The 15,660-nt window shown below is 35.3% G+C and overlaps 1 protein-coding gene across 2 annotated transcripts; it reads right to left on the bottom strand.

Moving 5' to 3' along the window:
- Positions 1–4,217: 4,217 nt before the first annotated feature.
- On the bottom strand, positions 4,218–7,870 carry LOC139857541 (26S proteasome non-ATPase regulatory subunit 4 homolog). 2 transcript variants are annotated; one of them, XM_071846350.1, is made up of 4 exons: positions 7,446–7,870; positions 5,388–5,832; positions 5,200–5,306; positions 4,218–4,558 (listed from the first exon to the last, which is right to left on the bottom strand). In XM_071846350.1, the coding sequence occupies exons 2-4, from the start codon at positions 5,573–5,575 to the stop codon at positions 4,542–4,544; spliced, it is 312 nt and encodes a 103-aa protein (XP_071702451.1). In that variant the 5' UTR covers positions 5,576–5,832; positions 7,446–7,870; the 3' UTR covers positions 4,218–4,541. The 2 variants fall into 2 exon arrangements, with proteins under 2 accessions (XP_071702451.1, XP_071702452.1); XM_071846351.1 differs by lacking the exon at positions 7,446–7,870 and having other exon boundaries at positions 5,200–5,291; positions 5,388–6,162.
- Positions 7,871–15,660: the final 7,790 nt, after the last annotated feature.

Genomic DNA, 15,660 nt, shown 5'->3' with positions numbered 1-15,660 from the left:
CGCGATGTAACCAAATGTAATGTATCCGTCCAGACGGATTAGGACGAGTCGTTATAAGTTGCAACCTATGAAGTGGAGACTTGATTCGAAAAACGGGTGCCAATTGTGACCAACTAGTCATCAGAGTGATGGCATATGAAGTGTGACTTGGACCCCAAGAGAGGGTGTCAATCGTAACTAACGAGAATATTGGTTCTTTAAGGGTAGGATATTGTCACGACGTCGAATCTTAATAGGGTGTACACTAGTTAATGGCTTATAAGCTTATGTATTTCATGGTGTTTAAATTAGTTTTTAAGTAAAGTAAGTTTTTAAAAGTTTGTTCTACACATGAGCTTATGATTTGATATGAGCCTAGTATAGGTTAAAATTATAACATGCACACTTATAATGTTGAAAAAGGGATTATAATTTGATGATCCCTGAAACACAATCCTAATTACATATTAATTATTGATATTAATCCACAATATCGCAAGTTATAATAAATTATTATTAAAATTATAAATATAATTTATAATATACTATAATATAATAACGATTATAAATACAATAATGATAATATTATAGAATAAATAGAACAACAAATCTAGCACAATCGATCTCAACTGTTTGTCAATGATTATGTTTCATTAAATTTATATGATGATATTTAACATCAAGTGTTATTTTCTCGCGTCCATTTTTATCATTTTATCATTTCTTAACAGTCCCGGCTACTTTACCAAACACTTAAATATATTTAAAAAACTTCGGCTACCATCTGTCAGCAATCAGTTTCAAGCTAACAGCTCCAACTACCAGCTAGGTTTACCAAACATACCTTTAAAAGATTAAGTTGTCACTAATTAAATTAATATCATCATTTACAACAACAAACTCATGAGACTAGCATATTCTTTGACATGTAACATATATTTAATACATAAATAAATTCAAAAATGATGCAACAATTTTTATTTTAATATATGGAAATCATCAAAGTTCCTTTTATATAAAGCTAAATATGTATATGCATCGTTAGGGAGTCAATATACTTTTTCTCATTTGTTTCAATTTATTATATCTAATGTATCTGATTTTAATCAACCAATATTATATTATATCTAATGTATCCGATTTTAATCAATCAATATTATAAATTCACTTGTTAGAACAAATATATTTATTTCTTGAATAACAATTCAATTTAAATTCAAATATAGAAATACTACGTGGACTAGCAGGGCCGGCTTGTTAATTTCAAGGCCCTGTGCCAAATTAAAAATATAGGCTCCAAACACACACACAAAAAAAAACATTAAATATTATATACTACGTTCCTTTTTAGTAAATTGTTTATTTTGTTACAAAAGGGTGTGAGTTCTAATACTTTTAATATAATCGTTATATATAATATATTATATATTATACTGTGTATAAAATGTAGTAGTAAGTAAGTTTAATAAATTAAAGTTCTTTATTATATCATTATTTATATTTATGTGTAATCTGATAAAAAATGTCATAACTACATACTAAAATTTAAGGTTAAATTAAATTAGATATACTAAATAACTGAGGGGTTAAATTGTAATTATAAACAATATAAGGGAGTTTTCTTACAAAAGGTATAGACTTATAAAATGTACGGTGGAAATCTTGTTTGCTTCAACGTTTCAACAGTAATTATAAAGCCCAATAGCCTATATTAATTGTATCCAGTAAAAATGGGCCCTATCTGGGTTGGGGCCCTGTGCAACAGCAGAGGTTGCACTTGCTGATATCCGGGCCTGTGGACTAGTTTTGTAATCGCCTAAAATAATTCAATTTGTTCAATCTAATTCACCCCAAAATGTCCCTCTTCCTTTCCCGCCCGTTTCACCACCATTCTTCTTCAAGACAAACACACACTAATGGCGGATTCCGGCGCCGCCACCGAATCATCACTCCTCTCGAAGCTCCAATCATCCTCCGACCTATCTTCCATCCATCACCTATTGGTGTTCATACATTTCATATTATGATTATGAATGATTGCCACACTCTTCATCGACCTTTGTTGGATAGGTACTCAAATCACACTTGAAATGGTACTCGAATCACATGCAAACCTCTTTGGACCTTCTAACTTTAAGTCAATAATGGAAGCTTACCACGAGTAAGTAGAATGAACAAGGCATTTAGTCCATTCTTTGTTGGATAGTTTATATGGTTCTGGATATGTTTAATCTCGTGTATGAAATGGTAATAAAATGTTTAATCATATGATTATTATCGAATACCCAACCAATTTGACCTGCCTAAATGTCACCTTTAAGAATCATCATGTATTGTGATCTAGTCACTTGACAGGTGTGCAGCTACTCTTCTTATGGGGTGCAGCAGCGGATCATTATCACTGAATGGACCATATACACCAATAGGTGCTCCATTATATTATCTGTTTGCAGGGTCACCTGTAATAATTGCCAACTTATGGGATGTTACCGACAAAGATATCGATCGGTTTAGCAAAACAATGCTTGATTCGTGGATTAAGGCCAGATCAACAACGGATTGTGAACAATGCGCCACTGAAAGAAAAGCGAATATAGTAGATGGGGGGCGTAATAGAAAAGAAGCGAGTAATAATTTTAAGGAAAAGATTGGAATGTGGAGGAAACAGATTGGAATGTGGAGTCCCAGAAAAGTCGAAATCATAATGTTTTAAGGAAAAGAGATAAAGTGAAGGACATTGATGGTGAAGGTAATAATAAGACATATTCCAAAGACAGAATTGAAACAAACAATCCTTTTTATGTATTAGTAGATGATGAGGGTAATGGTGATTGATGTTAAGTTTGATAATACTGCTCCGAAATTAAGGTATTCTACATCTTGTTAGTTTCTTACTTTATATCTAGTATAGGTTCTCGAGTTTCGCTCAAATTAGTGTTACTCATGTTGTAATCCTCTTTGTATCATTTCCTTATCAATAAAATTATCTTGCTTTTCAAAAAAAAAGAAAAAAAAAAAGAAAAGAAGCGAGTAAATCAAAAAATTTGGTTAATACTTGTTGTATATCTGGTTGTAAACACAGACCTAGGATTGGGTCTTTTATGGGACTAGCTCGCGGAGCTTGTACACTCCCATTTCTGATTGGAGCTGCAGTTGTATCTTATGGTGTTCCGACTTTTAAGTTAACAAATATATGCAATTTTGGCCCATCTCAATAATAATAATAAAATCTTGTTAGGAGATACATATTGGTGAATAAAATTCTGAGCCAACACCCAATATAAAATCACCAAGAACAATTCGCCTTCATCACTCTGAAATAGCAACATTCGAACCAACATATCATGGCACCTTAACTTGCTAACAAACACTAGAATATCTTCTCAATGCATACATCTTTTTCTAAGCTTCAATTCTTAATAAAATCCGTAACAATACTCTAAGTGATACTTTCAATATGGAATTTTCAATCTTCATTATAAACGATCTAAAAGTCTTCAATGATACGTGAAACGGTGACGAATTAGGACCATTGCGACTAGAATGTATATGATTCGAGCAATATCATGTAGTTTGATGTTGTGTTAAATTGTTGAAGGAAAACTCCATTGTCGGTTTTTTTTTATGGGTTTGCGGGAGATAAGTTACTGTTTAATTTACAAAAAGTTGTCATTATATCTATGGTTTTAAGACTTACGGGTGATTTTCATACTTTTTTACGAATGATGGATTGTCCTTAACGTGTTATTGAGTAAAATGGTTGTGATCTGTTGAGTAACTTTCGGACCGAAATTTGCTATCAGGGGCCTACTGGACAAAGTTTTAAAGTGTAAGGGCCAAGAATTAAGACATCAATTATCTTCTGATGTTTTTAAGAATATGACGAAGCCCAAAATATAAAAATTACACTTCTATGAATACAAAACTTAAGTACGTAACAAGTAAATCCCTGAAAGTAAATGGTAATAAAGTCACAAAGATATAAAACGATATAAACAAAAAGTCACATTAATAAAACATATTCGACTAATGTATATAACGCTTTGTATATGGTATTTTGCTTGATGATATATTTAACTTCCGAATAAAATGTTCATGAAGATGAATGTTTGGTAGTAATTAAAGCATTAAGAAAATTTGACAGAGTTTCAACTTTAGCTAGAACTCCACTAGAATTGGAATTGGGTAATGTTGACGTAGCTAGAACTTTATCATATAACAAAAGTAAATAATTCGGTCATAAAAAAATCAAAATAACACGAAAATTTGATGAATAGTTATAGTGTTGTCTGTTGTGTCATCGTCACTATGTTGTTTCAATTTCTAGTTGATTTTTTTTTTTTTTAGTTGTCACGATCTCAAGAAACGTCAAGTTACGGGTAGATGCACAACTGAGGTACAACAATGACAAACCAAACGTTAACACAATTAAACACACTGTGATTCAAGCTACACTCAACGTTTGAATCTATTACTGTCACTTAGAAAATTGCGTCACGAATCATGATTTTGGTGTCAATGACACATATTAGGCTATGGTCATAAGACGCTCGTTTTCCGTTTCAGTCTTCAATGAAGCCTACAATACAAATGAACAAACTGATAAGTCACTGATTAGAGAAACAAAAATATTCCAACTACCAAATGGAAGGGAAGAATAGTGATGAAATAGATGCTTTGTTTAGTGGAACACAGGCTCAACATACATAAATTATAGTTGTGAAATTTCTTGTACAAAAAAATGTTGAAACAAATAATAATGGTATAAGAAAGCTGGTTTTAAGTAAACAAAACAGGCATGAAGCCTAAGTACATTCAAAGTGCGAAGAAAAAAAAAACAGCATGCATAAAATTTAGCAAAAGGCACTCGGTCTTCGATCAAGAATGAGACAAGTCACTAAAGACTAAATATCAGAAAGATACGTGATACATACAAACAACCAAAATTAACAAAAAACAGAGGATTGTGATCACAAACTTGATATTGGGTCGAATGCCCTTTTTTTAAGGTTCGGATAAGTTTTAATGATTACCCGCTTCCATTAACAAGATTCCTATACATATTTTACAAACAAAATAATAATATAATAGCTTCATCAGACAGAAAAAAACTTGATCATTAAAGATATATAAACAGTATATATAGATTCCAAGAAACAAATAACTCTTAGCAAGAAACTTGGGATGTGAAATGCATAGCTAAAAAAGAGTGGTACCAACCAAAATTTGAGTCAACACTAAAGTCAAAGCCAGATACACCACCAGATGCAGCTGCCGCCGCAAAGCCGCTTCCACTATCTTCTCCATCACCACTGAAGATAAAAGTACTGATAGTAAACATTAACCATGAGACAAATAAACATCATTAAATTTACAAACATGTATTCAATTAAACAGATATAAACAACCTCAACAATACGTCAGAAAGAACATTTGATCCAGCTGGAACATGAACAATATGACTGCTAACGTTATTATTCACAGCAGCAACCAGGGCCTCGAGTTTCTCTGTATTTTCTTCATCTTCTTCAACAAAGTTCACAACATCAAGAGCTACATTGTTCTTTATGAGACTGATACATTTGAGAGACATCATGAAGGTCTACGCAGGTAAATTTTTAGACTCTATTCATACAAGACTCCTTATTTTTTTTTTTTTTTTTTACTTTTCATTCCAGTTTCTTGAAAACCTAAATATTTCTCACTTATGCAGGTCTAGTACAAGAGTTTGGGAGTTGACATTATGTCATGAGTACCACAGACCTAAAAACATGATTATAAATTATGATCCAAGGGACGGGGATAGAGGACCACCAGCAAGAAACAGTTGTCGTGATCGTTACAGGTGTAGATCTGGAAGATGTATGTAAACATTGCTGATATTGAACTTTGCTAACAGAGATGAGCGCTTTATCAAACAACCTAAGAATTTTCCCCCAAATGCTTTTATTGATGATAATAGGTTTATGCTTACATGAGAGGGAGATATTATTAAATATGTTAAAGTGGTGGATGATCTACTCTGAATTAAATTGAGGATTGTGGCAACAAGTAATTTGATTGAAGCTCAAAATAATCTTGGTTGAATCTAGTCAGTCATGTAATATCTACGTATGCACTGGAATCGAGAATCTAAGTACTCTATGTACTATCTTTTACCTGGGGGAAATACCTATGTACCGGTTAATCTGAATCTAAACCTAGTTAATGAGTGCGAATTTAGTAGATTCGGTGTTGTCTTGTTAACAGAGAGTTATTTTGTAATGACGTTTGACATTATGAGATAGATGTTTATATCAAAAACGATTTTGAAACAAATTATGATTGGAGGGTGTCGTCTCAACATGTAGTGAGGGAAGTGAATGGTAGGGAGCTGATTACTCGGCTCACGTGAGTATGACGGGTTTTCGATGTAACCCATTTTTGGTAAAGGTGGTTTTTGAGAACGTGAGACTAATATGGCGGTATAATTTGGTTACATACATTTTGATGGATAGACTTTTAATACCTGAAGTGGGCTTTATAACAATTATTATAATGCAGTATTCAGCGGTGGGCTACATATCACCGAGCAGGGAATCAACCTTTTTGGGTAATCCTTAATACTATTATATGTTTAATCATAGATAATCTTCTATTATTTATGTGACTTAACATATAATAGTATTAGCGGTTACCCAAAAAGATTGATTTTTGTGCTAAGTGACACGTAGCTCACTCCTGAATACTGCATTAGAATAATTGTTTGAAACCACACTTCAAGTTTTAAAAGTCTTTCCAACCAAATGTTCGTAACCAAATTATATCACTATATTACTCTCACTTTCTCAAAAACCACCTTTACCAAATCTGGCTTACATCGAAAACCCTTAATACTCGCGATAGCAATATTATTAATCTCCTTTACTGTTAAGTCTTCATGGTGAAGCCGGGTAATCAGCTCCTTACCATTCACCTCCCTCACTATATGTTAAAACAACGACCTACAATCATAATTAGTTTCAAAATCGTTTCGGATATACATATCTATCTCATAATGCCAAATATCATTACAAAAATCACTATGTTAACAAGACAACAATGGATCCACTAAATTCATTTTATTTTGCTAGGTGTAGATCTAGATTAACAAATGGGATTAACCTGTACATAGGTATCTCTCCTAGGTAAAAGATAGTACACATAGCAAATAAATTATCGAATCTAGTGCGCACGTAGATATCAATGACAGATCAAGTTCGATCAAATCATGTTGAGCTTTAATCAATTCTACTTGTTGCCATAATCCTCTATTTAATTCAAACTCAAATAATATAAATAGATCATTACCACTTTAACGTATTTAATAACATTTCCTCATCTTATAAGCATAAACCTATAACGATCAATAAAAGCTTTTGGGGGTAAATCCTTAGGTATTTGGATACAGCGCTCATCCCATTAGCAAAGTTCAATATTTGTATTACCTTAGGATCGTTTGGCATTCTGATAAGCCCCAATATACTGTTACATACATCTTCCAGCAGTCAATCAACACCCCAAACCTTTCGTTTCTTCTGTCTTAAATCCTGAACTCTAAATGCAGAAATCAGACCTCCATATCCATTTTCATTTTCATCTGAAGAATAGACAAAGATCCACGATAAACTCTCTGGCCTGTTGTTGTAATGGTTAAAACAACTCCAAAACGTCGAGGCTCACAAACAGATCTACGAGGACGCCATCCGAGAGTAAATGTAGGTAAAATAATTGATTTTGGGGTTCATTTGCGACTTGATTTACTGGTTCATTTGGGTCTTGATTTTGCAATTCAATTGCAAGATTATTATTTTTTTGTGAGATTCACGATGGCTGTTGTTGATACCCTAATTAGGGTTAGGGTTTGTAAACTAGTTACCAAAAATACAGATACATAAAACGTCAATTGTGCTTTGTCTTAAATATTAAGGTCGGCCCTTAAACTTTTCTTCTATTAAGATAGTGCCCATAATAAGAAAAATTTCAAATAAGGGTAATTTGGGAAATACAATTATAACTAACCTAATTCTAATTCTTGTTTAATTTAATTATCACTTTTGAATGTCAATTCATATTTTCGTTCATATTTTCGCTCACTAGAGTACATGTAATGATAAGAGAAACATATGTTCAAGCTAAAATGTGGTACGCGAAACGTCCAAAAAGTGTGTAATTAAGCATTTTGAGATACCATTTTACTAGACGTTTGTAACTCTTGAACAATCACTTTGCTTGTTTGTTGTTGAATGCTATTAGTTGTTATTAACATGAAATACAAATTATTTCTCTCATTCTTTGTTTTCTACCTTGTCAATCAATAACCTTTCGTAACACACCAATTAATTCAACCACACTATTTTTCATACATTTACCATTTACCATTTTATCCTTGAGTTAATTTTTCGCTCAGTTAATTTAGTGTATAAGATTTGATATTATACATGTAGTTTGATACTCTACGATTCAATACATATTCTTCATACCAAGCCATATTCACTGGAATATGTTACTCCATAATAATCAATTTGAAACATGTTTGAAAAACTTTCATGTTTATCTTCTTCACAAACATGAAATAATTTTACTCTAAAGTTATTTCACTTATCAATATAATAAATTTATTAGGTATTTGCTGGTGTCATACTTTAACTCAGATACGTTAAATGTTTGTTGAAAGAAGAAAATAAAAATAAAAATAGTCAAAACTTAACTACACGTCAAGGGTTTTGCTAATGTGTGCCCTCCATGACACACATTAAGCTGCAGTTAATGAACCGAATTTTTCTTTAAATATTTATATTTACATTTACAACAACAACAACGACAAAACTCAATACAACATTGGATTTATAAAAGTTTTCATATTTTTTAAACATAAAAATGAGTCTAGCTAACGTGTGCGCGCATATGTCAGACTGCATTTAGTGAACCAAAAATTTCTTTAAATATCAAAAATCGTAAATGCAGTATTTACATTTACATTTAATACTCATTAATTTAATCCAATGTTTACAATATTTATGTATGTTAGTTACGATTTTTGATATTTAAAGAAATTTTTGGTTCACTAAATACAGTTTAACATATGCGCGCACACGTTAGCTAGACTCATTTTTATGTTTAAAAAACATGAAAACTTTTATAAATCAAAAGAAGGATCATCAAAGGAATGAAACCATCTACGAACTTACAAACCACGAAAGCCGAGCAAATCTCGGCAAAACCGAGAACAAAACTCCCTGAACCAACTAAAAGAAAAAAAGGCCTACGAAGCGCTACAAAACACGAAAAAAGTACTACACAAAAATTAAAATCTAATCTAACCGACTAACAGTAGATTAAAATTCTTCTAAAGACCGGAAGAACAACGGTCTTCACACAATCTGTAACGACCCGACAAAATCGTCATTGACGGCGTCGTTAACTTAGGTCCCGTTGTGTGGTCATAGTCCCTAAATGAGACGCGTTTGACCAAAATTATGTCGCATTCAGTTGAAACGTGTCTGACTTGCAAAGTTTTAAGTAACCCAAACGGTTCGACACAAGTAAGTTTACAAAAGTAGTAATGTATAAATGAAATAACTTGCGACATAATAAGTTAAAAATCACGGTTGCTATAAATAGCGTAAGTAGGTAAACAATATGTTTGAATCCAAAGGTGTTATCACTAGCGTATGCATGTATGCTTGACCCCAAGCAAGTAATCAAAGTGTTCGGAAGCATGTATCAAGTAGCCAAGTATGAACCTGAGAAACATATAGAAAACTGTCAACGAAAAACGTTGGTGAAATCATAGGTGTTTTTGTAAACGTTGTATTTGAACCACAAGATTTAGTATTTCCATAAAGTTGATTATCCAAATCGTTTGCATTCCAAAAGTACGTTCGAGAGCACCCAATTATCAAGACTTAACTGTTTTGTACCCTGTTACGTAGTGTTAGAACATACACTATACTCGAAAATATATTTCATCCGTTAACGGTAGCGAACCGTCCGAATGAGGGCTCGTCAAGCCCATGTGATCACATAACATAAGTTCACGTTTACACCCTGCAAGTGTAACTAACGATAATTGAATTGAGGCTTTTTGTTCTAACTCACTGTGAAATGTTTGTTTTCGTACTTGTGTTCAAAGCATAAAAGTATGATATGTATATGTTTCTCATCCCATGATTTAAAAGTAATAAAGTTGTTGAAAGATGGGACTATGATCTCACCTCGGGTGCACGAGTATAAATGTACTTCACAAAGTAAACGTGTGCATGAAAGTTGCTTAGCCTTGACCTAAACAAGTAAGTTGTATCAATTAACCGGTTACAACACAAAGTCGGGCGAAATGTGTTCAATTAGTCCTATGGCTCGTTACAACTCGAATATATAGCATGTGAATCACGTTGTCAAGTTTCATGCAAGATATAAGTATAAAAGCACGTTAGAACGATTGTATAAGTATTTGGTTAAGTTTGACTAAAATTCAAACTTGGTCAAAGTCAAAGTCAACGGGGTCGGGTCGGGTATCCGACAATTTTTCTATGAAAGATAAGCATATATAGGTATGTTGGCCAAGTTTCATGTTAATCGGACATGTATAGCATAGCGGGAATCAAACGAAAATGTGAATTTTTGGACAGCCGGGGCCCGAAGCGCCGCTCAAGGCCCCCGGAGCGCCGCTCAGAGTGTCTGTTCTGTAACATCCCGCCTTTTTCCGTTTTCTTTTCCGTTATACTAATTTAAACTCCGTTACATGTCTATAACATCTCCCGTTAATACGCGTTTTAAAATATTCCGTTTAGGTATTTTCCGCACCCGACTACAAACTCGAGGGACTAAAATTGACACGGGGCAAACTAGTTGACTAGGTCACCTAGTCTACCCCAATCACCACCATTCAACCATCTCTCTCTCTCTCTCTCTTTCTCTCTAGCAAGAACACACCCAATTTCCAAATTCATTCAATCATCATCTAAATTCGATCTAGGAGGCTTACAACAAAATAAATTACATATTCGTGATCCTCTCTTCATCCTCTTCGTTTTGGTACCAACTTCATCTCGTTTGGGTAACATTTCTAAAACACTAGTTTTCTTTAAATTTGTGTTCTTGACTTAAAAGTATGTTAATTAGTGTCTATGGCTCATTGTGATGTCGTGTATGTAATTTGTATGCTCGATTTGTTGTTTTTGGTGTAACTAGTTCATTATGAAAATTACTTGCTAAATCCTTGATTTTGGATGATCAAATGTTATTAGATTGTTAATGTGCATGTTTTAAAAGTGTTACTAGTATCATTAGCTTCATTTTGATGTATAGATTGATTAAAGAAACTTCATAAACGCGATTATTGATTTTGTGAACTTTTGGTTAGGGTTGACAACTCTTAAAACGAACTTTTGATGCGTTGAATGCTTGTTAATGTTATTGATAAGTGTTTAGTTGTATTACATATTTCATTACCTTCAAAACGGCATATCATATGTATAAATTGGATTCCCGAAACTTAAATTGCAATTAATAAACTTGAAACTTGAAAATAAACCTCTATTGATCACTTGACGGGATTTCAGTTATAGTATATGATGTTTTTACTTAATGAAAAGTGCTTAGTTGCGTTCCTTGTCGAAAGAGCTTTCCGATGATATAAAATACATGTTCTAATTGTTTGCGGATCATAAAATGTGATTGTTTGTGTTTTGGTTCGTCCATTTGAGGAATACAGCAAACAGGGCCTGGAAACAGATCAGGACGCCGTCCAGATACTGGGGACGCCGTCCCACCCTTCATTGTGGGACGCCGTCTAGCCATTTGGGACGCCGTCCCACCCCTCATTGTGGGACGCCGTCTAGCCAATTGGGACGCCGTCCCATTGTACTAAAACTGGCTGTTTGCTTTGGTCATTTGACATAAAAATGTTTGCTATGCTACGGACCTCCGATTAACATGAAACTTGGCCAACATGCTCATATATGATTATATAACTTAGAAAAATTGTCGGATACCCAACCCGACCCCGTTGACTTTTCCGTTGACTTTGACCCGACCAAGTTGACTTTTAATCAAACTTAACCAAATAATTGTGCAATCGTTCTAACATGTTTTTATACTTGTACCTTGCATGAAACATGACAATTTGATTCACATGCTATTATGATCGAGTCTTAACGGGCCATAGGACTAATTGAACATCTTTGACCTATCGTGCTTACCGTTATTGATACAACCTATTGTTTAGGTCAAGACTAGCATTGTTCTTTGCACACGTTTACTTGTTGAAGTACTTTACTACTCGTGCACTCAAGGTGAGATCATAGTCCCACTTTTACTCTTTTTGAACTTACATTTGGGATGAGAAAACATAAACATTTCTTTACTAAGTGAACACAAGTACAGGAAAACAAACATTCTACATACGAGTTTAGAACAAAATCCTCAATTCGATTATCATTAGTTACACTTGCCGGGTGTAAGCGAGAACTTATGTTGTATGGATCCATATGGGTTTGACAAACCCTCATTCAAACGGTTCGCTACCGTTTACGAATGAAATATATTTTCGAGAAACAGTGTATGTTCTAGCACTAGGTGATGGGGTTCAATGGAAGGAAATGTTAAGCATTGATAATTGGGTGCTCGTGAAACAAACTTTTGGAATGTATTACTATTATTTCATTGATGCAAATCTTGTGGTTTACTTGTACTTACTTACTTAAACCTATGATTTCACCAACGTTTTCGTTGACAGATTTCTATGTTTTTCTCAGGTCCTTGAACGATACATGATACATGCTTCCGCTCATTATTTTGATACTTGCATTGGATGTCGAGTATATATGCATACATGGAGCGTCTTTTGAATACTTTTAAATTGTGTTGCATAAGTTTCATTTGTACTTAAAACTTTGTATCGTAACTTGTGGTGGAACTATTCTTGTAAACTTGAACAACCTTTACATTTGAAATGAATGCGACATATCTTTTGGTCAAACGTTGTTTTAAAGACTTATGACCACGTAACGGGACCTAAGTAGACGGTGCCGTCAATGACGATTTGGTCGGGTCGCTACAGATGGTATCAGAGCGTTGGTTGTAGGGATTTAGAATTCATTAGTGTCAACCTCGAGTCATAGGGTACATTGGTGAGTCTAGACTACAACCGGCATATAGACTTGAAGTAGGAATTACTTGACTACTTGTGCATTTATACTCGAACGCTTCCACTCATATCTACTCTTAGTTCATCTAAATCTCACGTTGTTTAATTTGATTGACGCGCCACCTTGACTATATGAAATGATGTCGAATGCACATATGAATCAGGGTAATATAATTTCCGGGATTATATTACGGTGACTCATATGAACGTTCCGACATTATGACATAAAGAATTTAAGGCGAGTCAAGGAAAAACTTCTCTTTATCTTTATTCTATATCACGGTTAGTATTATTGAGAATACTAATCAATGATATTCTTGTGTCTTGAAGGAACAATGGCTCCTCGTCGTGTACGCCGCAATGAAACTCCCGAACAAGCTCTCGAACGGATGATAGCCACCGCCGTAGATGCGGCCATGGCCGGTCACTCATCCAACAACAATAATAATAACAACCACAACAACAAAAACAACAACAACAACAACAATGGAGCCGGAAACTCAAACGAGGGATGCTCCTATAAAGCTTTCATGGGGTGCAAACCTTACACTTTTGATGGAACCGGGGGACCGGTCGTGCTCACCCGATGGTTTGAGCAAACGGAAGCCGTCTTTAGCATAAGCGGTTGTCGGGACCAAGACAAGGTCAAATACTCCACTCACACTTTCTCCGGAATTGCTCTAACATGGTGGAACACCTATGTTCAATCGGTGGGTACCGATGAAGCTCATGCCCTCTCTTGGGCCGACCTAAAGGAAAAGATGATTGTTGAATATTTTCCGCGCGAAGAAACCCAAAAGCTTGAGGAAGAACTAAGAGCTTTGAAAGCGGTCGGAAACGATCTTAAAGCTTATAATCAACGCTTCGCCGAACTATCCTTGATGTGTCCTAACCTTGTTAACCCCGAATCTCAAAGGATTGAGCTCTACATGCTCGGTCTTCCAAAAAGCATCAAACAAGGGGTGATGTCATCCAAACCCACTACTCATCAAGCCGCTATGAACATGGCTCGCCAACTAATTGAAACGGTTGACGAAATCGTAGTTCCGGCACCTAAGGCCGAGGATAAATCGGGCGGCAACAAAAGAAAGTGGGAACCCTCCCAATCAAGCAACAACAACTTTGCTAAGAAGCCTTACACCTCCGACGGCAAGAGGGGTTATGCCGGGAACCTACCTCTTTGCAACAAATGCAACAAGCATCACTTTGGTGAATGTGGCAAGTTAATTTGCCACCGGTGCCAAGGAGTTGGTCATAAGGCCAACGATTGTAAAAGTGCCACTCCCGTTGCTCGAAAGTGGCCCAATACACCAAAGACGGGCACTTGTTACGAATGTGGTCAAACAGGTCATTATAGAAATGCATGCCCAAAGAAGAAAGATAACCCCAACACGCGCGGCCGAGCTTTCAACATCAACACCGAGGAAGCCCGGGATGACACTGAACTAGTCACGGGTACGTTTCTTCTCAACAATTCTTATGTCTCCTGTTTATTCGATTCGGGTGCCGATAAATGCTTTGTATCCAAGGCTTTGACTCATTCTTTTAGCACTCCACCTCTTCCATTAGATACCACTTATACCATTGAAGTGGCTAACGGGAAACTATTAAGTGCCGACACATATTACCGGGGGTGTACGATAAACATTTTGGGTAAGGAATTTGAAATTGATTTGATACCCATGGAACTAGGAAGCTTTGATGTAATAATCGGTATGAATTGGTTAGTCAAAACGAAATCTCACATTCTTTGTGATCTTAACGCAATCCGAATTCCTATCGAGAATGGTGAACCTTTGATCGTCTATGGCGATAAGAGTTGCACCGGACTCAACCTCGTTTCGTGTGTTAAAGTTAGAAAACTACTCCGTAAGGGTTGTTTTGCGATCCTTGCTCACGTTAAGAAAGTCGAGTCCGATGAGAAGCACATCGGTGATGTGCCAATTGTTAGTGACTATTCCGATGTATTTCCCGACGAATTGCCGGGTCTTCCGCCTCATCGACCGGTTGAATTCCAAATCGATCTTATTTCGGGAGCCGCACCCGTAGCACGTGCACCATATAGACTCGCTCCATCTGAAATGCAAGAATTGCAAAGTCAAATCCAAGAACTACTTGATCGTGGTTTTATCCAACCTAGCCATTCACCTTGGGGCGCTCCGATTTTGTTTGTTAAAAAGAAAGACGGATCCCTACGAATGTGCATTGATTATCGTGAACTAAATAAATTGACGGTTAAAAACCGATATCCTCTTCCTCGCATCGATGACCTCTTTGATCAACTACAAGGGTCTTGTGTATATTCGAAAATCGATCTCCGCTCGGGTTATCATAAATTGAGGGTTAAGGGGGAAGATGTCTCCAAAACCGCTTTCCGAACTCGTTATGGTAGTTATGAATTCCTTGTCATGCCATTTGGTCTCACTAACGCACCGGCGGTGTTCATGGATCTTATGAACCGCGTGTGCAAACCGTATCTCGATAAATTCGTTATTGTGTTCATCGATGACATA

The sequence above is a fragment of the Rutidosis leptorrhynchoides genome, chromosome 7, assembly GCF_046630445.1.
Source record: "Rutidosis leptorrhynchoides isolate AG116_Rl617_1_P2 chromosome 7, CSIRO_AGI_Rlap_v1, whole genome shotgun sequence".
Classification (NCBI taxonomy): Eukaryota; Viridiplantae; Streptophyta; class Magnoliopsida; order Asterales; family Asteraceae; genus Rutidosis; species Rutidosis leptorrhynchoides.
The sequence above is the reverse complement of the archived record's forward strand: the minus strand, read 5'-3'. Positions and strand labels throughout refer to the sequence as shown.

Excerpts from the sequence above, each read along its gene's own strand:
- LOC139857541 (XM_071846350.1), bottom strand. The coding sequence starts at position 5,575 with ATGATGTCTCTCAAATGTATCAGTCTCATAAAGAACAATGTAGCTCTT. Across the intron at positions 5,307-5,387 it reads CTTTCTGACGTATTGTTGAG|TACTTTTATCTTCAGTGGTG; the intron begins GTTGTTTATATC and ends GTTTACTATCAG.